This window comes from Coregonus clupeaformis, chromosome 8 (assembly GCF_020615455.1).
Source record: "Coregonus clupeaformis isolate EN_2021a chromosome 8, ASM2061545v1, whole genome shotgun sequence".
In the NCBI taxonomy this organism is placed as follows: Eukaryota; Metazoa; Chordata; class Actinopteri; order Salmoniformes; family Salmonidae; genus Coregonus; species Coregonus clupeaformis.
The window spans coordinates 29,021,121-29,047,298 of record NC_059199.1 but is presented as its reverse complement, the minus strand read 5'-3'; the positions used below and the strand labels follow the sequence as shown (position 1 = coordinate 29,047,298).

General features: G+C 41.6%; 1 protein-coding gene across 1 annotated transcript; it reads left to right on the top strand.

Annotated features, from left to right (window-relative positions):
• The first annotated feature begins 232 nt into the window (after positions 1–232).
• On the top strand, positions 233–25,744 carry LOC121571384 (probable ATP-dependent RNA helicase ddx6). The gene is made up of 13 exons (XM_041882799.2): positions 233–457; positions 1,356–1,419; positions 1,536–1,640; positions 2,090–2,219; positions 5,707–5,853; positions 8,244–8,338; positions 8,652–8,774; positions 13,274–13,402; positions 17,440–17,556; positions 18,756–18,819; positions 21,838–21,939; positions 22,060–22,281; positions 25,496–25,744. Exons 1-12 carry the CDS (start codon positions 270–272, stop codon positions 22,266–22,268), a joined length of 1,473 nt encoding a protein of 490 aa, XP_041738733.1. The 5' UTR covers positions 233–269; the 3' UTR covers positions 22,269–22,281; positions 25,496–25,744.
• Positions 25,745–26,178: the final 434 nt, after the last annotated feature.

Sequence of the window (26,178 nt, the reverse complement as noted above, 5' to 3'; positions counted from 1 at the left end):
AATGCACATAGCTCTTCATTTGGAAGAGCTCTTGTATAAATACTATTTTTTTTCATACGTCAGTAAACTCTGAAGGGGACTGAACTGCACGTACGTGTGTGTATATGTAAAAACTACAAATAGACTTCTGTTGTAAAAGCTTGAAAAAAAAGGAGAATAGTGTTTAATGCTTTATTAGACTCATCTACTTTCGAAGAGGCTTTTTAAGAAAAGAAAAAAACTAAGGGGGGGGATACGTACATCTTTGAGAATAAAAACAAAGGAAAGAAATGGCATCCGCAAGAATGGAGAACCTTGGCCCTGTTGTCATGGGACTGAACAAGCAGAACGGGCAGCTTAGGGGGGCGCCTAAACCGGCCTCTCCCCAATCAGGACCCCTCGTCCTGGGCTCTCTTTCAGGCAAGGCCATAGGTGCACCCCAGAAAGCAGGTGCTGCCCTGGAGGGAACTGGCATTAGGTACACATTTCTCTTACACCCCTGTTTCACCCAGTGACTAAAACAATTGTGTGCTGCTCGTATAGTATATTTTACTTTCATACCATGTTTTAGAAGTGATAACCCTGTAGATTTTGTTTTAGAAATCAGCAGTGAGTGTGTGCAGGTGTTCTCTTAATACCCTCTTAGATGTAAGGTCTCCATTTTAGGGGACCTGCATGGTTCTGGTACCGGTTCCAACCAACATTTTCGCTTATAAATTGATCTGTGGATACCATTGATCAAAATGGCTTGCATTGAGCGATAGCCTTGGTTCCTACGGACACTGTTTTTTTTCTGAGCATGTGTGATGTATATACCTGCAATCGTTACATCGTAGCGCAGCAGGAGGGAGTGGTTTCATCACGGTAGCACATTCAGAGATCGATTCTATAGACATTCATTTAAGATAATTCCGATATCAGAGCTTTGTGAGATGTTCACAGCGATGGGGGCAGACATTTTGATCAAGAGAGACCTTTAGAAAATATACACATTTTCTCCACTAAACATACAAATATGTATTTTACAGTTATAGGGAAGGTGAAATCTTATAGTTAGTAGTTTTATAATTTGATTATGCTATATTTAGAAAGCATGTCATTTCAAGCCTTATTCATACAGTTTTGTTGAATAAGAAATACATCATATAAAATATTTCATATTTGTACCGTGTACTTGAGCTTAAATCCTCAAATGACTACACCTCAGCAATTTATAAAAATGGTTTACCTGAAAGTTGAGATTGTAACCTTTGAGTATGCTGCATTACTAGTTATTGTTTATAGCCCTTTCATGATAAATAATTACTTTTGGGGATTACATTTAGTTACATATAACTGGTTAATTGCTCTCTTCTCTCATTGGTGCCCTTCATCAGGTTTGGAGATGACTGGAAAAAGAGCCTACAGCTCCCTCCCAAAGACACCAGGGTCAGAACCTCTGTAAGTTATGGTACAATGCAGCATGCTTTGTGTTTCACTAGCTCAGGATTTTCCCAGTGTAATTTTAATCAAATCTGTTACTTCTGATGTCTAACCCCTTCCTTGCTATGTCCCAGGATGTAACGTCCACTAAGGGAAATGAGTTTGAGGACTACTGTCTGAAACGGGAGCTCCTGATGGGCATCTTTGAGATGGGCTGGGAGAAGCCCTCCCCTGTCCAGGTACGACACTCACTGGGAGCTTCTCTGCCCACAGATCACCATTGAAACTGGGGGATTCCCTTGCTGTAAATTGGCTCCTGATTCTGATGCCTATAACCTATATAGCTACTTTAATGTGATGCGCCATAACTTTTGTATAATTTCAGCCAATAGAGCCAAAACAGATCCCCGTTTTTTGTGTACTATGTCATCCAATTGTGTACTACGTCATCCATTTCATATGATATGTTGCGTCTTGCAAAAATGTGTATTAAATGTTTTGAATCCAATTCGTACAATATGTTACGAATTTGTTGAACTTAAGATCCTGTACTGCATTTTTTAGTTCTGCATACCTGAAGTCTTTGGACTTTTGTAGTTTGTCATAGTGATAATGTTACACATTTTGATAATAGCCATGTTTTGTTTGTGATGATAAACTACGTTAAACCAGAGTTTGTCACTTTCAGGAGGAGAGCATTCCCATAGCCCTGTCAGGACGAGACATCCTGGCCCGAGCCAAGAATGGAACAGGGAAGAGTGGGGCCTACCTCATCCCTATGCTGGAGAGAATAGACCTGAAGAAGGACTATATACAGGGTGAGACGAGGCGCTTCACATGATACATACTTATCTCTACTACTACTACTACTATTACTACTACTACTACTACTCAGGGCTCCAGACTAACATTTTCCTCTGATGGCACTGGTGCCTAGGGCTGTGGCGGTCACTATTTTGTCAGACGGTTATTGTAATGTAAAAGACTACCGGTCTCACGGTAATTGACTGTTAATTAATATAAACACGTTTAGCATCTCCTGGCCTCCATGCATACAAGCTGCTGATGCGTGCCTTTAGAACATTTACATTTAAAATGTATTTCAGAAGAACAGAATGAGTTGGCCTACTGTATGTTATCTGGCTATGCGCCATGCCATAGGCCAGGGATGGGCAACTGCGGCCCCCCTTTTGTAGGCCTGTGGACCAATTTCACAGAATTGCATGAAAAGTATTCTCTCTGCCCCATGGCAAAAATGTGTAGAATTGCAACAAACTTGCTTTAAAACGGCAACATTTTCTCTACACCCCATGGAAAAATGTGCAAAATTGCAGGAAATTAACTTTATGTACGGATGTGGGTACACAGACCCCCGAGCAACTGCGGCCCCTCATGAGTTCCATTTATTTTGTGACCCTCACCCCAATCAAAGTTGCCCATTCCTGCAATAGGCTTGTTCATTAACCAGACAAGATACAGTATGCTTATAAGTCCTGTGCCATTTTTATATTAAATTATTTTATAGTAAGAAGAATATAATTGAACTTAGCTGAATAAAATGGAAAGGATTTTTCCCATTCAGGAGTTATTTGGCAACTTTGATAGTGATTTTTGTGTGATAGTTTATAAAATATATAGCCTAATTGACAAGTGAACACTGAATATTTTAGCCTTTACAAATAGATAAACCTCTTAGTTAGCCATCTCGTCCACCTTAGCAATTTGATCCCTGGTTCATTTAATAAGGGAATTATTTTATAAAGACATAAAGTATTTGGTTGTAAAGTTGCAGGGTGATCAATCATCCTCCAGGAGAGCTACTGGGTGTGCAGGCCTTTGCTCCAGCCCTGCTCAAACACACCACAATGTAAAAAATGAGTTGCTCAACAGGACCTTGATAAGCTGACAGGTGTGTTTGAGCAGGGTTGGATCAAAAGACTGCACACCCAGTAGCTCTCCAGATGAAGGGTTGACGGACCACATGTGTTTTATACAGTAGCCTATCAATGCAGTGACTTGAGCTTTCGGACAAGTAAAAAATCAGGCCTACTTGTCCAAAGGACAAGTGGCTAAAAAAATGAATGTCTAGCCCTGTATATGCTATTGATGATTTGAGAAAGTCGCCAAAAAAAGCTCTTCCTTGCCTCAGGCTGCAAACACTGTTCTCTCATGAAGTGATTATATTTTCACCCATCTGACTATTTTCAATTTAATCTTGTCTTTCCTAATATGTAAAATTGGTTTCGATTTAGGATGGCCCATTATCAAATGGTCAGGGGGGAAAAAATACATGTCATCCGTATGCACTCGAATAGCGAATGGAGGCCGCTTTCCCGCCAGTTTGTTTTTCAATCCTCCCGGGTAGGCTACTCCGGTTATTTCATTCCACGCATCAACCACTGTTTGAGGAGCATGCAGCCTCTCGCTGCGTGACAGGTGATTATTCCACCCAAAGTCTGTATGCCGTGTGCTCTCCAACCCTGTTCCTGCAGCTACCCAGTGCTTAATTTGGGAAAGTAAGTGATATCTGTTTGGGAACATCGGTGGTAACAAGCTTTCACATCGAAACAACATATTTCATTAAACTGTTGACAGCCCCTCTCTCTGCACGTTCGAGAAAGGAATTAAGGAGAGCGAGGAGATGGAAATGCACAGTGGTGAGATTCTGTAGGTTAAGGTAATGTCAGCCTAAAATGCCTTATTACTAGGCTAATCAAAATCAAATACAAATTCACTATAAGTGTACGCTAACTCTGTAAGCCGCCCTGCACAATCAATGAACCAACAGCATCGCCTAGCCCTATACATTCTCTCCTAGACTCATGGATAGAAAGTTTAGAGCGTAGCATATCTAACCAGTCCATCCAGTATGCATAATAATACAGTCCTCACTCAAAAGGAGATTACTAGAATTTGTTTAATTTTGGATTATAGGCTAGACCAATTATGTACCAAAGACATCTTAAATCTGTATATTTTTTTAATGCATAATATGCGGTAGGCTATGTATTGTATAACGGCAATCATTATTTTAAATTAGGTTTTTTTCGGGCTTGGGCTAATATATAGGCCTATGCGTATCGGTGTTTTGAATTACATTTACATTTTAGTCATTTAGCAGACGCTCTTATCCAGATCGACTTACAGTTAGTGCATACATTATTTTATTTAAAAAAATATATATGTATTTTTATTTTCATACCCCCCGTGGGAATCGAACCCACAACCCTGGCGTTGCAAAATTTTTCCCCCGCAAAATCTCTGCACTAATTTGAGATAATTTCCACACTATCACGTAGGGCTGCACTATGTGGGCAAACAATCTAGGCCTTATTTTTAAAAGAATGATGCAATTGCGATTTCACTTGTGATAAGAGCAAAACACTTGTGTGAACTGTTGGAATCATGGAAATAGCAGGATTATTCTAATTCCATAGTTAGAATATAATAGTGGGCACTTTGAATACAGTGTTTGACGTGACAATGATTGAAAATGCCAGGGGGGAGTTATTGTGACAGGGTAGGAACCAAAGTGTCTGTGTTTCCTAGGCGATGTTATAATCTTTGGGTACATTGAATGTTTTCTCTTAGCTACTTCATGTAGCTGACATATTCTTGCTTCATGTATTCCTCTTTGATTTAAAAGATGCTGTTGCACAAACAACATGCTGATTTAGGTCTACACCATCACTGGTATTATCAGGCTGTATAGCTAAATACAATTGCTCTGACTCAGTACATTTATTAGCTAGCTAGCGATTTCACATTAGCGGCTAATAAGATTTAGGCCCAACTTGCTAAGAAAATACTAACTGTTTGCAGATGTAATAAACACACACTAATAGTGTAATTATAGAACGCTAAAGGATTTACATTAAGAAGCAAAGTGAAAACGGCATTGTTGTCATCAACATTGTTGCAGACTGAAAGCAAGTGTCTCGTGGTCGAGGAACAACAAATGTGCTCTTTGAGTGATGGGGCGGGGCTAAGTCTGTGTGGAAAGCGGCATGGAGAGCGAGCGCGGAGAGGGATGACTCAAGTAGCGAAGTAAACTATAAAAATGGATGTTACACACGGCGTGTCATTTAACAAACCAAACATGCAAATACCGTTATAGAAGGTAAAGTAAAAACCCAAACCGGTCCGTGCATCAATACTGGTATATCGTAAAATACGGTATACCGCCCAGCCCTACTGTACCCCTCTTCGTACATTCTCTCCCTATCTGTCAAACCTCATCGACTTGCACTTTTCATATCTATACCTCTTACACTTACCCATATCCACCTCTTCCTCTCTCCCAAGCCATTGTGATGGTGCCCACTCGTGAGCTGGCCCTGCAGGTGAGCCAGATCAGTATCCAGATCAGCAAGCACCTGGGTGGAGTGAAAGTAATGGCCACCACGGGCGGCACCAACCTGCGAGATGACATCATGCGCCTGGACGAGACTGGTAATGACCCAACAGCATCACATTGTCACTTCATACCAAGAGTGGTATCTTGCGACGTATAAATGCACAATATACAGTGGGGTCCGAAATTGACACCCTTGATAAAGTTGAGCAAAAATGACTGTATTGAGCCTATATTGTGTGCTCCAATCTTTATTTGATTTTTTTCTAAAATGTTTTATGAGTTGGAGAACACATTGGGAGGGATCTTAGACCAATCCTCCATACAGAATCCTTCAAGATCCTTTATCATTCATCTGTGCTTATGGACTGCCTCTTCAATTCAAACCACAGGTTTTTGAGTTTCAAATCCGGAGACTTGAGATGGCCATTGCAAAATGTTAACTTTGTGGCCAAAATACAATTTCTTTGTGGATTTTGATGTGTGCTTGGGGTTATTGTCTTGCTGGAAGATTGACTTGCGATCAAGTGTCAGCCTCCTAGCGGAGGCAACCAGGTTTTTGGCTAAAATGTTCTGGTACTGGGTAAAGTTTATGATGCTGTTGACCTTAACAAGGGCCCCAGGACCAGTGGAAGCAATATAGCCCCATAACATCAAAGATCCACCACAATATTGTACATACAGTACCAGTCAAAAGTTTGGAGACGCCTACTCATTCCAGGGTCTTATTTTTTAAAACTATTTTCTACATTGTAGAATAATAGTGAAGACATCAAAACTATGAATTTACACATGGAATCATGTAGTAACCAAAAAAGTGTTAAACAAATCAAAATGTATTTGAGATTCTTCAAAGCAGCCACTCTGCCATGATGACAGCTTTGCACACTCTTGGCATTCTCTCAACCAGCTTCATGAGGAAGTCACATTTTTACATTTTAGTAATTTAGCAGACGCTCTTATCCAGAGCGACTTAGTAAGTGAGTGCATAATTTTTTTTTGCATACTGGCCCCCCGTGGGAATCGAACCCACAACCCTGGCGTTGCAAACGCCATGCTCTACCAACTGAGCTACACGGGACTAGTCACCTGGAATGCATTCCAATTAACAGGTGTGCCTTGTTAATTTGTGGAACTTCTTTCCTTCTTAATGCGTTTGAGCCAATCAGTTGTGTTGTGACAAGGTAGGGGTGGAATACAGAAGATAGCCCTATTTGGTAAAAGACCAAGTCCATATTATGGCAAGAACAGCTCAAATAAGCAAAGCGAAACGACAGTCCATCATTACTTTAAGACGTGAAGGTCCGTCAACACGGAACATTTCAAGAACTTTGAAAGTTTCTTCAAGTGCAGTCGCAATAACCATCAAGCGCTATGATGAAACTGGCTCTCATGAGGACCACCACAGGAAAGGAAGACCCAGCGTTACCTCTGCTGCAGAGGATACGTTCATTAGAGTTAACTGCACCTCAGATTGCAGCCCAAATAAATGCTTCAGAGTTCAAGTGACAGACACATCTCAACATCAACTGTTCAGAGGAGACTGCGTGAGTCAGGCCTTCATGGTCGAATTGCTGCAAAGAAACCACTACTAAAGGACACCAATAATAAGAAGAGACTTGCTTGGGCCAAGAAACACGAGCAATGGACATTAGACCGGTGGAAATCTGTCCTTTGGTCTGATGAGTCCAAATTGGAGATTTTTAGTTCCAACCGCCGTGTCTTTGTGAGACGCAGAGTAGGTGAACGGATGATCTCTGCATGTGTTGAAATGAGTGCATGCGCAGAGAAGAATCCCATACATACTGTAAAATATGGTGGTGGATCTTTGTTATGGGGCTATTTTTCTTTCACTAGCAAAAACCTGGTTGCCTCTGCCAGGAGGCTGACACTTGAATGTAAGTGGCTCTTCCAGCAAGACACTAACCCCAAGCACACATAAAAATTCACAAAGAAATTGTCATTTGGCCACAAAATCAACATTTTGCAATGGCCATCTCAGTCTCTGGACTTGAAACCAATCTGTGGTTTGAATTTAAGAGGGCAGTCCATAAGCACAGACAAAGGATATCAAGGATCTGGAAGGATTCTGTATGGAGGAATGGTCTAAGATTGCTCCCAATGTGTTCTTGAACTTGTAAAACATTTTACAAAAAGGCTCAGTGCCGTTATCCTTGCAAGGTGAGGTATTGAAAACAGGGGGTCAATAATTTTGACACCTACCTTTTTGAGAGACTAAAATTACTTGTTAATTACTATTACTTGTTAAACAATCTCTTTCTCTGAGCAATTGTATAATTTCCCAATTCGTTTTGAGCATACAAAATAGCACTGTATTTGAATAATTTTATACAATCATTTTTGCTAATCTTTATCAAGGATGTCAATAATTTTGGACCCCACTGTACACTACAAACAAGTCACAAAACCTCAAAGCTGTACACAAAGGCACATCTGTAATGGTGGTGTTTCTGATTCTCTCTCTCAGTGCATGTGGTCATAGCCACACCCGGCAGGATCCTGGACTTGATAAAGAAGGGCGTGGCCAAAGTGGATAGAGTCCAGATGATGGTGATGGATGAGGTGAGTGTGTGAATACGTGGTACCTGAGTCAATCAACCACTCAATATACTAAGCTACTGTAGATGACTCCAGAGAATCAGTCCTTGAGCTATTTTGTTACAAGCCACTCATCAGGGCCTATCAAATCTGTTCTGGTTTATCAACCTACCAAAGAGGTTAAAGGGGATATATGTAATGTGTTCCCCTGCAACCAGCGCCAAATGTCAATTACATACCAGTAGTAGAAAATGCATAGAAATCCACGAGAGTAAAACATACTTTTTAGAACGCTGCTAATGCTCCTCTTAATAATAATGTAATCTGTTCCTCTCAGGCAGACAAGCTGCTGTCTCAGGACTTTGTGGTGCTCATCGAGGATATCATCAGCTACCTGGCCAAGGGCCGTCAGATCCTGCTGTACTCTGCCACCTTCCCCATCAGCGTGCAGAAGTTCATGGTGAGTAGTGCTACATGGCCCTGAGTCTCACCAACAGGCCAATCTGTTTTGCTCTTCCATAAAGAGACGATATACAGTGCATTCGGAAAGTATTCAGAACCCTTGACTTATTCCACATTTTGTTATGGTACAGCCTTATTCTAAAATGGATTAAATATATATATATATATTAGGGCTGTCAAATGATTAAAATTTTTAATCAAATTAATCAGAATTTTCAGTGGATTAATCATGATTAATCACTATTTGCAATTACACCTGAATCCTAACCATTTTTTTTCTGAAATGCATACCAAAAGATAAATAACAGGACACAGATACATAATTTTCAGTGAGTCCGCTGTCAGCAAGACTCACTGTGACACTTCTCTGCACCATGTGAGCGACACAGTTCATGTGTTCATAGCGTGTAAGTCGAATTGCGGCAACCATGTTGCGTGCACTGTCAGTCCCAATGGTTGTAGTCTTGCCCTCGATGTCCCACTCACGTGCAACAGACAGGAACTGTTCTTTACAAGCCTCCGCAAAATGACGCTCCTCAGTTTTTAATATAGTCAGCGCAAAAGACTTCAGTTCCCACGTGTCACTGATTAAATGTGCAGTTACTCCGAGGTAATTGTTGTTACTCACTGATGTCCAATGGTCTCCTGTTAGGGCGATATGATTTACTTGATCCAAGACGTCTTTCCTTTTTTCTTTTTCGTTTTCATAGAGCTCGTGGATTTTCTTCATAACTGTGGCTCTTGACGGTGGCTTATAGAATGAGTCTTGAGACGCCACTTGCAAAACATCAAGGAAACCTGAGTCTTCTACAATGCTAATGGGTCTACAATCCTTTGCAATCCATTTTGCTATTGTGTTGGTCAAATTATCTGAGGTTGATTTTGTTAATTGCCTGCAAACATTCAGCGTGGTCTGGCGCAAACCACTTGCTGAATCTGACGGCCCAGCAAACGCATGTTTGGCGTTGACATGGTACTTCAAGCTTGAACAGCTCCGGTGAAATTGAAACTCCTTCTTACAAATCTTGCAAATAACCTTGTACTTGTTAACTGTACCATCATCATTCTTTTTATATTTGAATCCGTCAATAGGCCCACTTTGCTCACCTTGCTCCATCTCGCCTCTAGCTCCCAACCACTTTCCTGACCTGAATAATTTGTCACACTGCGCATGCGTGAAATGCGTTAAAAAAATTGACGTAATTAACAGCAAACAACTAATTAACGTCGTTAACGCGCTATTTTTGACAGCCCTAATATATATATATCATCAATTTACACACAATACTCCATAATGACAAAGCAAAAACAGGTTTTTAGAATTTTTTGCAAATGTATTACAAATAAAAAAAAACGATACCTTATTTACATAAGTATTTAGACCCTTTGCTATGGGACTTGAAATTGACCTCAGGTGCATCCTGTTTCCATTGATCATCCTTGAGATGTTTCTACAACTTGATTGGAGTCCACCTATGGTAAATTCAATTGAATGGACATGATTTGGAAAGGCACACACCTGTCTACACAGTTGACAGTGCATGTCAGAGCAAAAACCAAGCCATGAGGTCGAAGGAATTGTCCATAGAGCGCTGAGACAGGATTGTCGAGGCACAGAGCTGGGGAAGGGTCCTAAAAAATGTCTGCAGCATTGAAGGTCCCCAAGAACACAGTGGCCTACATCATTTTTAAATGGAAGAAGTTTGTAACCACCAACTCTTCCTAGAGCTGGCTGCCCGGCTGAACTGAGCAATCGGGGGGAGAAGGACCTTGGTCAGGGAGTTGACTAAGAACCCGATGGTCACTCTGACAGAGCTCCAGAGTTCCTCTGTGGAGATGGGATAACCTTCCAGAAGGACAACCATCTCTGCAGCACTCCACCAATCAGGCATTTTATGGTAGAGTGGCCAGATGGAAGCTACTCCTCAGTAAAAGGTACATGACAGCCCGCTTGGAGTTTTCCAAAAGGCACCTAAAGGACTCTCAGACCATGAGAAACAAGATTCTCTGGTCTGATGAAACCAAGATTGAACTCTTTGGCCTGAATGCCAAGTGTCACATCTGGAGGAAACCTGGCATCATCCCTACAGTGAAGCATGGTGGTGGCAGCATCATGCTGTGGGGGTGTTTTTCAGCGGCAGGGACTGGGAGACTAGTCAGGATCGAGTGAAAGCTGAACAGAGCAAAGTACAGAGATCTTTGATGAAAACCTGCTCCAGAGCGGTCAGGACCTCAGACTGGGGCGAAGGTTCACCTTCCAACAGGACAAAGACCCTAAGCACACAGCCAAGACAATGCAGGAGTGGCTTCGGGACAAGTCTCTGAATGTGATTGAGTGGCCCAGCCAGAGCCCGGACTTGAACCCGATCGAACATCTCTGGAGAGACCTGAAAATAGCTGTGCAGCGATGCTCCCCATACAACTTGACAGAACTTGAGAGGATCTGCAGAGAAGAATGGGAGAAACTCCCCAAATACAGGTGTGCCAAGCTTGTAGCGTTAAACCCAAGAAGACTCGAGGCTGTAATTGCTGCCAAAGGCGCTTCAACAAAGTACTGAGTAAAGGGTCTGAATACTTATGTAAATGTGATATTTCAGTTTAATTTTTTTATACATTTCCAAAAGTAAAAAAAAAAAAACAGTTTTTCCTTTGTCGTTATGGGGTGTTGTGTGTAGATTGAGAGAAGATAAATAATTTATTCCATTTCAGAATAAGGCTGTACCATATCAAAATCAAGGTTGTGGGGTCTGAATACCTTCCGAATGCACTGCATTTCATTGTCCATTTACATGGAAATTAATTTGCGACGTCAGCATACAGACACAATATATTACATGCAGTACGGAAAACTGGAAAGTTAGTACACAAGTCACACATTTACATTTTAACATATTCAAGGTCTGTATGGCCTACTGTCCGACCGTGTATTGGGCCTGCATCTGTCCATGTTCAGCATCCGGATAGCTGATGGAGTGAAACTTGCCTTGCTCTTATTCTTTCTGAAAAGTGGTACCCTTGATCTCCTTTCAGAGGGCAGCAGCTCAAAACATTGGGCAAGATTGTGTGTGGCGTCTTCTGATGTGCTTTGCCTTGCCCGTTGATCATAGAGGCCCTGAAGCCCCTTGCACTGCAGCCCGCAGAGCTTGGACCCCATGTTCAGTCTGACTGATCATACCCGTATTAGCCACTACCAGCCCAGGAAGCAAAGTCGGCACACTCTATAAATGGCAGGTGTAGTTGGAGAGTATCCTGGTGTTGACATTCAGTTGTCTGAGTCTGCGCAGGAGGTATTGTCGTTGTTGGCATTTTTTATTGATGTTCTGAGTGTTTGCATTAAGAGTGTGCTGTCCATGATGGTTCCCAGGTACTTAACTCCCCACTCTACCTCGTCACCACCCAGGACGAAGTGGCTCATTGGGTCTGCCTTACGGAAATCAATGAGCAGTTATTTTGTTTTGAGTGTGAGGTAGTTATTGCACCAGTCATGAACCCTGTTTACTTCTGTTTGGAAATGCAGCGTGTCATCTGAGAGGTCGACAAACGCTGTGTCATCTGCATATTACACTGCCAAGCAGTCGCTGTCGGAGCCTCTTAGATCATTGATGTATATGTGTACACAGATGAAGGGATGTTGTTGTTGAACTTGACATACTGCCACCTGTTCAGCAGGAAGTCCAGCAGCCACAAGGTAATGCTGGTGTCCATCTGTAGGTTGTAACATAGGTGAGGCTGCATCCGTGAAAAAGATGCACACATAAGTGAGGCCTCTCCAGGTGTCATGCACTATGCAACACCGCCAGGGCTGCATCCTCCACTGATGTTCTTCCTGTATGCAAACCTTCTTAAAATAATTATATATAGCTTAGTAGAACCCCACCCCCTCTCCCAGCTTAGACTCTTATGGGGTTTAAAGAGAGCGCAGAAGATGTCTGCCAGCTCATCTGAGCATTCCTTCATTAGCTGTCCCTTGATTTTGTCTGGTCCTTGCGCTTTGTTGGATTTGACTCTCTTGAAGACCCGTCTCACCTCCTCAATGGTTTGCTCCATCCAAGGCCTGGAGCTCCAGTTGTTCCCTCAGGCTTTCTGTTACAGTGGAGAAGTCGTCATTATCAAAGTGTTGTTCATTGACAAACTGTTCCTTGTCCTTTGTTTTTCCCTTGGGTTTTCTTCTTGGCTTGCCCGGTTGGGGTTTGCAAGGCCCTGCCTGCCTGAGATTCCCTGTGTGGAACATGGTTTCTTTTTGTAGTTGTCCTTAGCTTGGGCTATTTGTTGTTTTACTGTCCTCTGCAGGGTTTTCACTTCTTGGTTGCCAGCAGAAAAGTCTGTTGTCTTAAGTTGCTACAAGGGTCTAGCCGTGTGTATGCAGGCGCCCACGCAGACACGTGTTATCCTAGCATTGATTTACTCGGGCACTTCCATAACCCTCTCCTCTCCCTTTTTTCTCTGTCCCCCTTTCTTTCCTCCCCCACTCCCTGTCCTCCCTCTCTCCTTCACAAGGCCAAGCACCTGCAGAAGCCCTATGAAATCAACCTGATGGAGGAGCTGACTCTGAAGGGCATCACCCAGTACTACGCCTACGTCACTGAGAGACAAAAAGTCCACTGTCTCAACACACTGTTCTCCAGGGTAAGCCTTGGCACTATCAAACACACACTACGTGTGAATGTACATGTAGTCTGGTATGTGGGCACAGATTAGTGTACCATAGAGCCTTTACAGGCAGCCTTTATTACCATTTGTCTAACTCATTACTACAGTCTTTTAAGGCTGTGGCTGCAGATCTGACTTTTCCCTGACCTTTTTTTCCCCGGACTAAAGGTCCTGAACAGGGTTGGAAATTAACACCTGCCAAATGCGGGTATATTTTCTCTAATTGGCGGGTAAGAATGTCTATTTCACCAGCTATGTTGGCGGGTGGTCACACAGAGCATTTGGGAATATACCGTACCAGTCAAAAGTTTGGACACCTTTACTATTTTGTACATTGTAGAATAATAGTGAAGACATAAACTATGAAATAACACATGGAATCATGTAGTAAGCAAAAAAGTGTTAAACAAATCAAAATATATTTTAGATTCTTCAAATAGCCACCCTTTGCCTTGATGACAGCTTTGCACACTCTTGGCATTCTCTCAACCAGCTTCACCTGGAATGCTTTATCAACAGTCTTGAAGGAGTTCCCACGTGCTGAGCACTTGTTGGCTGCTTTTTCTTTACTTTGCGGTCCAAATCATCTCAATTGGGTTGAGGTTGGGTGATTGTGGAGGCCAGGTCATCTGATGCAGCCACTCCATCACTCTCCTTCTTGCCTGGAGGTGTGTTGGGTCAGAAAATTGTCCTGTTGAAAAAGAAAATTATATCCCATCTGGTTTGCGCTTAGTGGGACTGGCGTATCGCTGCAGAATGCTGTGGTAGCCATGCTGGTTAAGTGTGCCTTGAATTCTAAATAAATCACTGTCAGTGTCACCAGCAAAGCACTTCCACATCATCACACCACCTCCTCCATGCTTCACGGTGGGAACCACACATGCGGATATCATCCGTTCACCTACTCTGCGTCCCTCAAAGACACTGCGGTTGGAACCAAAAATCTCCAATTTGGACTCCAGACCAAAGGACAGATTTCCACCGGTCTAATTTCCATTGCTCATGTTTCTTGGACCAAGCAAGTCTCTTCTTCTTATTGGTGTCCTTTAGTAGTGGTTTCTTTGCAGCAATTTGACCATGAAGGCCTGATTCACACAATCTCCTCTGAACTGTTGATGTTTTATTTGTCACATACACGTGTTTAGCAGATGTTATTGCGGGTGTAGCGAAATGCTTGTGCTTCTAGCTCCGACAGCGCAGTAATATTTAACAATTTCACAACATATACCCTATACACACAAATCTAGTAAGGAATGGAATTTAAGAATATATACATATATGGACAAGCAATGACAGAGCGGCATGGACTAAGATGCAGTAGAATATTATAGAATACAGTATATACATATGAGATGAGTAATGCAAGGTATGTAAACATTATTAAAGTGACTAGTGTTCCATTTCTTCGTGGCCAGTGATTTCAATAGGCAGCAGCAGCCTCTAATGTGCTAGTGATGGCTATTTAACAGTCTGATGGCCTTGAGATAGAAGCTGTTTTTCATTCTCTCGGTCACAGCTTTGATGCACCTGTACTGACATCGCCTTCTGGATGATAGCAAGGTGAACAGGCAGTGGCTCGGGTGGTTGATGTCGTTGATCTTTTTGGCCTTCCTGTGACATCGGGTGCTGTAGGTGTCCTGGAGGGCGGGTAGTTTGCCCCCGGTAATGCGTTCGGCAGATTACTTTTTTTATGTGATTTTTGTCCATAAGGCCAATGTTATGTCTATTTCAGGCATATAATACTCCAAATGGGCAAAATGTCCACTTGTCTCACATGATCATAGGAAGTTCCAAACCCAAAAGTGAGTGAACCATGTCCAGATGGCCTATATAATGTCCAAATGGTATATATCAGTATGTTAAGTTCCGAATCAGCCTAGGTCTATTTGTCATGTTTGATCATAGGAAGTCAGAATTTCTTGTTGGTGTTGATTTCAGCCTGTCAATTTGGTGATGGTAAATCCCTACTTAAATATATTGCCAGTGCCAACATTTGCAGTATGAACCATTTGATCTCAAACCGTTTCATGTGGGTATACATTTAGATCAGGGGTCTCCAACAGGTCGATCACCAGCTACCAGTAACTCGCAGCCCATCTATGAGTAGCTCGCCAAACAATTCTGAAAGTACATGCATGACCAAATCTCACAAGTATCTTTCACCGCAAGCTCTCAGCTACTATATAATTAAATCAACATTGACATCCCACCTCTGGTTAGGTTTGGCTTTTTAAGCTAACACTATATCGGCCAATTAATTTCCAGCAGTATTGCCCCGGTCTGTCTGTGGTGCGCGCATTTGTCTATCACGCCGTGTGTAGCCAGTTGATGTGATAATTGTCTTGTGGGTTGACAGAAATACTTCCCCCAAAACCTTCTCAATTAAATGTTAACTGCAGAGTAGGCTTACCTGGCAGAAGTATATCATGAGTAAGTATATGATTTGTATCTATTATTTGTTATTTGCCAACTTTGCCATGAAATGAGCAGCAGCAGTACAGAACCATCGCTAGACCGGTACATTAGATGCCACATTCCTCACTCACTAGATGTGCAAATTAAGGTCCAGATGTGCAATTAAAGGGGAATTTCACTTAAATCCAAATGTTTAGTTTTCTTCCAGACCTAAAAACATTTGTCTTCTAATGTGATTTCAGCATTGGCATGGACTCAGAACATCCAATTTAGTTGTTTCTCTATTTTTGACTCTCAAAATAACAATTTAATACCAGGAAAAATAGAACAGAATATAATTTGGGAGAATATAAAACATAAGATTTTATAGGGCCCTCCCTTTTAGTTGTTTACTTACCATTATTTGACCAGGTATATTGGCAGAAAACAGTGCACTACTTTCTCTTGTACGCTAAGGACCTGGGGAAGACTTGTGGGGAAGCATTGCAGGGGAGAAGAGAAGAATGTGCATATTTAATGGCTAGAAATAAAGAGTAGCTCGCGACATGTTTTATTTTTTTAAAAGTAGCTCTCATGCTAGAAAAGGTTGGAGAACCCTGATTTAGATATTGAGTTATACAGTGTTGTTTCAAAGTAGTCTACAGTGTTTTGAATTATGTACAGTGAGTGAATTGTATAGCAGACGGTGTAAACAAACTGTAGCCTACCTATGTATTTTGCTTAGTCATGCGCTGAGAGAGATGCGGTGGTGTTTTTGTCTTACCGTAACGTTATACTATGCTATTATATTTGTTGCTGTTATGTGGAATACTATTTTGTGATCTTGCAGACATTTGATCTAACTTTAATAAACAAGCACCATTTGCCAGAGTAGCCTGTTCTCTACTAGCCTGGGAACCAGTCTCTTTAGCTAATCCACTCTCAGTACTCCATGTCATGTGCCAAAGAGACTGGCCTTCCTGCCATCTTCAAATATGAATATTCTATCATTAATGAGCTTGGGGAGAACAGAGGGTTTCATCCTGATTGGATCACTCTCACATCCATCCTCCAATCACAACGATTATGTAAATATTGGAACTATCACTTTTTTTTCTGCACAGAACATGTTGGTATCTGGTTGCTAAGCAACAGTTTTTGGATTGCCCAGACGAAACCAGTCAAGTTGCTAGCTCATGACTAAATACAAACTGCAATTCCAACCACAAAACGTCTTAGTTTTGATTTTAAGCCTCAAAATACAAAAACTTGCTTAGCTAACAGCTAAATGTTTGTTTTTGACATTCTATTTTTGAGGCTCAACATTTTGTCAGGGAAAATATTACTCTTAATTCCAACAACCATAAATCCAGCGCATATTGGAACGTTGAGATTACCGAAAGGCCAGTCTCTTTGGCAATGTCCGGGAAAAGTCGGATCTTTTAAACCCTATCAGAAATGTTTACATTCATGTTAAACCATTGCCTAAGACCTGCCAGAACCCTGTATTTGTTTTTAAAGCTTTGAGATGCTCATTATTATGAAAAGCGCTATATAAAGTACATCTTATTATTATTATTATTATTATTGTTTGTTAGATTTAACATTTCCTTTCTCAGTTGCAGATCAATCAGTCCATCATCTTCTGTAACTCCACCCAGAGAGTTGAGCTGCTGGCCAAGAAGATCACCCAGCTGGGCTACTCCTGCTTCTACATCCACGCCAAGATGATGCAGGTCAGCGATTTAGAGTCACTCTTATTGTCCTACAAGAGGAAAATCTGCAGCCACTTGAAAGGAGGGGAAACATTATCAGGGGTTGGAACCAAAATTATTTTCCAATCGTTTCGTTCTGAACAGAACCATTTTTATATTTTTTTTTTTTCACTGTTCCGACCAGCAAAATAAAGTTCTGAAACTGTTTAAACCCCAAAAAAGTAACAGCTTATATCGTTCCTTTTTAAACCTCTGAAATCTTTTTTTATTTTTATTCATTCAATTACTTCACCAATCAGTGGAGATGGAGCAGCTTGCTATGGAGCGGGCAAGCTATTTACATGCATTGGACAGATGAGTGAAGGATGCGACTGAAATTTGCCAGGTGGGGAGAGAGAGTGTGGAGGAGGCTTTGCTCGGTGGCCATCTTGTTATGACATGCATCTGACTTAGGCCCACAGAATTATACCTACAGGGGAGCGGCTTCTATGAAGGAACTTTGAATGCCTTTGAAGTAACAAGCTTGTGTGTGCAGAGCGGCAATATAATTCAAATAAAAACGTCTTACCTTATTGTAGTTAAAAATCCAATGTGAAACGTGATCACTACAGTATCCTTAACTAGCATTGAAAAGGTTAATCCATTCTTCTCTAATTAAAAATCTCTCTTCCTAACTTCTGAATCACGCTTGTAACGTCAGTAGGCTACTAGACTATGCTTCTGAGGTGGAGAGGCAGGTTGCCTACACACACACACTGGCAAAGATTTTCTGGTAGGCAGACACTGGAATACGTTTGAGTGACAGAGTGAGGGCTTAGTTTTTTGTGGGACTGGGGAAAAAATGCCCGGAATGTAAAAAACGTTATTAACCGGTTCCCATGCTTTTAAAATAACAGTTCTGTTCCGGGAACTGTTTAGATCTCTTTCGTTAACGGTTCTGATTCTGTTACTCTAATAATTTTATGTTTTGTTCCCTGAACCGGTTCCTTCTCCTGATTTTATTATTATGGTCTACAAACCATTCCAGATTTAATGATGAACAGATTCATATTTATTGTCCTACAACAAAAAAACCTGACCAAAGAGGAGACAACCTTTTGGACAGAAATATATGGGGAATATATGAGATTGTGCTAGTCAATGTGTGGGAGCCATGAGAAAAGATGCAATTCTGAGGTTGTGTTCAGTGCTCTCATGCAGTGTTCTTTTAATCCTCACAGGAGTACAGAAACCGTGTGTTCCACGACTTCAGAAATGGACTCTGCAGAAATCTTGTCTGCACCGGTACGTGTCCACAGGGCTCTAAAGTGCAACCATTTTGGTCGCATATGCTCCTAAATATTTAGCTGTGCGACCTGGTATATTAATTTGGGAGCACCAGTGCGGGCAGAAAAAAAATCACCCAGATAATAATTGTTGCAATGATTAGGCTTCGCTCCACCGTTGTCAGTGCCCTAGAGAAAAAAGTGACGCATATTCGTTAGCATCATGGTTGTACCCAGGCGCGTTAATATTAGAGACGGGTCAATAATATACCATGATGAATTTGAGTGATTGGAAATTACTTTATAAACATAAAGCTTTAGACCTACACCACATAGTGCTACCTTATTTTATGATTGAATCCCCCTCGCCGCAAATTATGCTTTTGGTTTTGTCCGGTCCTCAGGTTTGTGAAGGGGAAATAAGTTGAGCAAGGCTGGTAAGGTGAACAGAGAAATGCACACCATCTCCTCTTTCACTCTCTCTCCTCTCTTCTTAACAAACACTAAAATATGTGGGCTAACTTGGAACAAATAAAATGGTGCAGTCAAATTTAACATGGTCAATTCATAAGCAAGAATTATATTGAAAATGTACATTTTTCAAATGGAGAAAGTTTCTATTGCGATGTGACAAGATGTGCATCTCGCATCCGAGTGCTCTTTCTCAAATGAGTGATAATTGGTAACGGTCATATAAACCTTAACATATCTGGTTTCTAGTATACAGAATTATTACAGAATTAGACATGGGCTGTTGCGCTGAACCTCAGGCAGTAGGCTGTTGATGTGCCCTTGAGCAAGGCACTTAACCCTAATTGCTCCTGTAAGTCGCTCTGAATAAGAGCGTCTGCTAAATGACTAAAAATGTAAAATGTAAATGTAGGCTTAAGCAACCCTGTTTCTCTCCCCAGTCAGAGGCAGCCTGCCTCAGACTCTGACCAGTAGCAGCAACCTATCCTCTTTATTTAGGTTAGAAAACTGATTTGAAGAGGAAGCACTAATCATGTTTAGGCAACCTAATAATCACCCTTAGAATACTTCCAGAACCAACTTCATTTTTAATTTCAAATTGAGAATCTAAAATAGATATTGGCCCACCCTAGTCTTCATTGATAGGGATGCATGTGAAATTGCACAGCGGTAAGCTGGTTTATTTCTCCTTTATTTGAATTTGTATTTCAATATGGAGGGGGAACCAGGGAGGAGTAAAAGGCTACATTTAAATTGTTATTCTTATACCATATTTGTGTGTAACAATAGTAGCAGTTTATTCAATTTGGGGAGCAGAGTGAGCATTGGGGGGGGGTGTGCTACCAATGGGCGACCCGACCAAATTCAGAAATGTGACTTTTATTGAAATGTCATTGAAAGCAAATCTAAGAAGCGGTCGATCTGGTCTATGTGCGCTATTTATATGCTTCCCGTTAAGTTTTGTTTTTACTTTCGGTTTTGTACACCAACTGAAAATACAATATTTTGGGTTATTGAAAATATATTTCACAGCTGTTTAGATGGTACAATGATTCTCTACACTGCATTGCTTGTTTTGTCACAAACTGAAATTAGGTGAACTTAGGGCTGGGCGGTATACAGTATTTTACGATATACCGGTATTGATGAACGGACCGGTTTGGGTTTTTACGTTACCTTCTATAACGGTATTTGAATGTTTGGTTTGTTAAATGATACGCTGTGTGTAACGTCCAATTTTATAGTTTACTCCGCTACTTGAGTCCTCTCTCTCTCCATGCCGCTTTCCACACAGACCTAGCCCCGCCCGTCACTCAAGCGCATTTGTTGTTTCTCGACCATGAGACACTTGCGTTCAGTCTGCATGGTCAATGCAGCACATGCAACAATGTTGATGACAACGATGCTGTTTTCACTTTGCTTCTTAATATAAATCCACTACCGTTCCATAATTACACTTAGTTTGTTTCTTACATGGGCAAATGGCTAGTTTGTCTTTTCTTAGCAAGTTGGGCCTAAATCATGTTAGCCGCTTATGCTAATCGCTAGTTAGGTGGCAGAGCAAACGTAACTAGCAATACAGCCTGATAATACCAGTGATGGTGTAGACCTAAATCAGTATGTTTGTGCAACAGTACCTGCTAAATCAAAGAGGAATACGCAAAGCAATAACTCCACCTGGCATTTTCATTTGTTGTAATGTCACACAATAGTGTTCAAAGTTCCCACTATTATATTCTAACTATTTTACATTTTAGTCATTTTAGCAGAAGCTCTTATCCAGAGCAATTTACAGGAGCAATTAGGGTTAAGTGCCTTGTTCAAGGGCACATGGACAGATTTTTCACCTAGTCGGGTCGGGGATTCGAACCAGTAACCTTTCGGTTACTGGCCCAACGCTCTTAACCGCTATGCTACCTGCCGCCCTATAGAATTAGAATAATCATTATATTTCCATGATTTCAACAGTAAGGTGCTACAGAGGGTAGTGCATACGGCCCAGTACATCACTGGGGCCAAGCTTCCTGCCATCCAGGAGAGATATATATATATATATATACACACACACACACACACACACACACACACACACACACACACACACACACACACACACACACACACACACAAGGCGGTGTCAGACGAAGGCTCAAAAAATTCGCAGACTCCAGTCACCCAAGTCATAGACTCTTCTCTCTGCTACCGCATGGCAAGCGGTACCGGGGCGCCAAGTCTAGGTCCAAAAGTCTCCTTAACAGCTTCTAACCCCAAGCCATAAGACTGAACAATTAATCAAATGGCCACCCGGGCTACCTACATGTACAAATTACCTTGACTAACCTGTACCCCTGCACATTGACCCGGTACCACCTTTATATAGGCAAACTATTTAGCATTTTTGTAACAAAGAAATGGCGGAGCCATTTCTGCATATTGCACCTTTAATTTAGAGCCCTGTGTGTCCATATGAATTTTTTTCCTGTATTTTTTGTTTGGTTATATCAGATTTTACTTGGGTATGTAGTACAGTTGATTAAACTGTTTTATGGTTTACTGTTTGAAACAGATCTGTTCACCAGAGGTATTGACATCCAGGCTGTCAATGTCGTCATCAACTTCGACTTCCCCAAGAACGCCGAGACATACCTGCATCGCATCGGAAGATCAGGTATGAAAACTGTTTTGTGTGGTATAATGTCAATGCTTTTTATATTCTTGTAATATCTGAATGCTTTGTTTTGAGAACCTGGCCACATGTTCATTCCATCCCTCTGTGGTATTGTCTCAGGGAGGTTTGGACACCTGGGCTTGGCCATCAACCTGATCACCTCTGAGGACCGCTTCAATCTGAAGTCTATCGAGGACCAGCTGGTCACCGACATCAAGCCTATCCCTGGCAGCATCGACAAGAGCCTGTATGTAGCAGAGTTCCACGCCGCCAACCCCGATTGCGAGGAGGAGCTGAAGGAGACAGGCCGCCTACAGGGGGAGCCCTAGAACCCCTCAACTGGTGAGTCATTCACTCTGACATACAATATAGGCAGTCTTTTATTTATATATATATATATATATATATATATATATATATATATATATATATATATATATATATATATATATATAACACACACACACACACACACACACACACACACACAGCTGTGGAAAAAATTAAGAGACCACTGCAAATGTTTCTTAAATCAGCATCTCTACATGTATGACAGCCATTCCATTCCAGTCTTTTTGAATTCCAACACAGGCACACCTCATTCTACTGAATTAGGTACTGATTAGGTGATCACCTGAACCAAATCTTATTTAATGAGGAAAAGTATAAAAACCACTGCTGTGGTTATCACTATCCTCTTGCAATAGGACCAGCTGGATGGCAAAAACAGTGCTAATAGTACCTCAAAAGTAATATTAATCAAAAAATAACTATTGACCATGCCAAAAGAGTTGAAAAGGAAAGTTTTGAGTGAGGAAAAGAAAGGTTCAATTCTGGCTTTACTGGCAGAGGGATACAGTGAGCGTCAGGTTGCTTCCATCCTGGTTCATAAGAACAAGGTCAAGCAGCAGACATTGGGGACAACAAAGCTACAGACAGGCAGAGGGTGAAAACGACTCTCTTCTGACCGGGATGACCGCCAACTCATTCGAATGTCACTCAACAACCATAGGATGACATCAAGTGACCTACAAAAAGAATGGCAAACGGCAGCTGGGGTGACGTGCACAGCGGGGACGGTTCGAAACAGGCTCCTAGGGGCAGGGCTGAAGTCGTGCAAAGCTAGAAAAAAGCCCTTCATCAATGAGAAGCAAAGAAGAGCCAGGCTGAGGTTTGCAAAAGATCATAAGGATTGGACCGTAGAGGAGTGGAGTAAGGTCATCTTCTCTGATGAGTCCAATTTTCAGCTTTGCCCAACACCTGGTAATCTGATGGTTAGACGGAGACATGGAGAGGCCTACAAGCCACAGTGTCTCGCACCCACTGTGAAATTTGGTGGAGGATCGGTGATGATCTGGGGGTGCTTCAGCAAGGCTGGAATCGGGCAGATTTGTCTTTGTGAAGGACGCATGAATCAAGCCACGTACAAGGTTGTCCTGGAAGAAAACTTGCTTCCTTTTGCTCTGACATTGTTCCCCAACTCTGAGGATTGGTTTTTCCAGCAGGACAATGCGCCATGCCACACAGCCAGGTCAATCAAGGTGTGGATGGAGGACCACCAGATCAAGACCCTGTCATGGCCAGCCCAATCTCCAGACCTGAACCCCATTGAAAACTTCTGGAATGTGATCAAGAGGAAGATGGATGGTCACAAGCCATCAAACAAAGCCGAGCTGCTTGAATTTTTGTGCCAGGAGTGGCATAAAGTCACCCAACATCAATGTGAAAGACTGGTGGAGAGCATGCCAAGACGCATGAAAGCTGTGATTGAAAATCAGGGTTATTCCACCAAATATTGATTTCTGAACTCTTCCTATGTTAAAATATTAGTACTGTGTTTAAAAATGAACATGAACTTATTTTCTGCATTATTCGAGGTCTGACAACACTGCATCTTTTTTGTTATTTTGACCAGTTGTCATTTTCTGCAAATAAATGCTCTAAATGACAATATTTATTTGGAATTTGGGAGAAATGTTGTCAGTAGATTATAGAATAAAACAAAAATGTAATTTTTACCCAAACACATACCTATAAATAGTAAAACCAGAGAAACTGATAATTTTGCAGTGGTCTCTTAATTTTTACCGCAGCTGTGTGTGTATATATATACACACTGCATTCGGAAAGTATTCAGACCCCTTGACTTTCTTCCATTTTGTTATGTTACAGCCTTATTCTAAAATGGATTAAAAAATTATTATAATAATATACACAGAATACCCCATAATGACAAAGCAAAAACCGGTTGAATAATTTTTTGGCAAATAAATATTATATATATCACATTTACACAAGTATTCAGAACCTTTTACACAAGTATTCAGACTTGTCCCGAAGCCACTCCTGCGTTGTCTTGGATGTGTGCTTAGGGTCATTGTCCTGTTGGAAGGTGAACCTTAGCCCCAGTCTGAGGTCTTTAGCGCTCTGGAGCAGATTTTCATCAAGGATCTCTCTGTACTTTGCTACGTTCAACTTTCCCTCAATCCTGACTAGTCTCCCTGCCGCTAAAAAACAACCTCACAAGATGATGCTGCCACCAACATGCTTGGCATTCAGGCCAAAGAGTTCAATCTTGGTTTCATCAGACCACAGAATCTTGTTTCTCATGGTCTGAGAGTCCTTTAGGTGCCTTTTGGCAAACTCCAAACGGGCTGTCGTGCATTTTTAATGAGGAGTGGCTTCCATCTGGCCACTCAACCATAAAGGCCTGATTGGTGGAGTGCTGCAGAGATGGTTGACCTTCTGGAAGGTTCTCCCATCTCCACAGAGGAACTCTGGAGCTCTGTCAGAGTGACCATAGGGTTCTTGGTCACCTCCCTGACCAAGGCCCTTCTTCCCCGATTGCTCAGTTTGGCTGGGCGGCCAGCTTTAGGAAGTGTCTTGGTGGTTCCAAACTTCTTCCATTTAGGAATGATGGAGGCCACTGTGTTCTTGGACATTCAATGCTGCCAACATTTTTTGCTACCCTTCCCCAGATCTGTGCCTCGACACAATCCTGTCTCGGAGCTCTACGGACAATTCCTTCGACCTCATGGCTTGGTTTTTGCTCTGACATGCACTGTCAGCTGTGGGACCTTTATATAGACAGGTGTGTGCCTTTCCAAATCATGTCCAATCAATTGAATTTACCACAGGTGGACTCCAATTAAGCTGTAGAAACATCTCAAGGATGATCAGTGGAAGCAGGATGCACCTGAGCTCAATTTCGTATTGTGTGTAGATTGATGAGGAAAAAAAATGTATTTAATCCATTTTAGAATAAAGCTGTAACGTAACTGTGGAAAAAGTCAAGGGGTCTGAATACTTTCCGAATGCACTGCATCAGTCTGACATGCCAGTGAAAATGTCTATTTTAGGTCAACCCTAACTTAGATCTGAAAGGGTCAGGGTAAGCAATATGGCTCCATTACCATCTTGCTTATGTCTATCAAATAATTGTGGCTCTACACAAGGGGATAAGGAATATTTTGATTTGGGCACTGGTGTTGCGACGTGTGTGTGTGTGTGTGTGTGACCCATCTTTTTAATCCTTGCCACCCTATCTTCCATCCAGGACAACAGGATATACCCGGCTTTTGCACAACATTCAGCTCTTGCAGCTCAGACACCTCTTCAACGTATCTTTTCTCAACCTTCAGAACCTGGCACATGGATGTTAAGGGTGATTTTTGTTTTGGCTGATTTGTATGTTATGTTCTTATTCCCCCTTTTTATTTCATTAGGAGCTGCCTGCATTTTTTGACTGAAATAGTCTTAACCATGTTATTTTGCACTAAAGGTAACTTGCCCAATGCATACTTAATGATATCAGTCCTTTTTTGGCTTAAGACATTTTAGGATTGTATCCTGGTATTGCAAGGTAATAATCAGCTGAAAAACTTGAGATAGGTGAGGAACATTGCCACACAAAAAAAGCGAAGAACCTTGCAAAATATTGATCCAATTTGTATTGTTTCCAGCTGAATACGTCATCCACTTTTATCGGCAGTAGGCTTGGGCGATATAACGTACATTGGGGTATTTCAAAATACTGACTGATTTTCAGAACTGTTTAAAAATGTATTTTTTGGGGGCACCCGGGGGCTGCGGGGGTGTGTGCTACGCCACTGCCTATAACTCTAAGATATATAAATTATATCCAGCTCAGGGCTCCAGCTTTGCATTTGGTTTGCTAACTTGCTAGGTACTTAAGTGGCTAGATGTCAAGATCAAGCTTCTTGGTTACAGCAGACCAAC

Excerpts from the sequence above, each read along its gene's own strand:
- LOC121571384 (XM_041882799.2), top strand. The coding sequence starts at position 270 with ATGGCATCCGCAAGAATGGAGAACCTTGGCCCTGTTGTCATGGGACTG. Across the intron at positions 1,641-2,089 it reads AGAAGCCCTCCCCTGTCCAG|GAGGAGAGCATTCCCATAGC; the intron begins GTACGACACTCA and ends TGTCACTTTCAG. Across the intron at positions 2,220-5,706 it reads GAAGAAGGACTATATACAGG|CCATTGTGATGGTGCCCACT; the intron begins GTGAGACGAGGC and ends CTCTCTCCCAAG.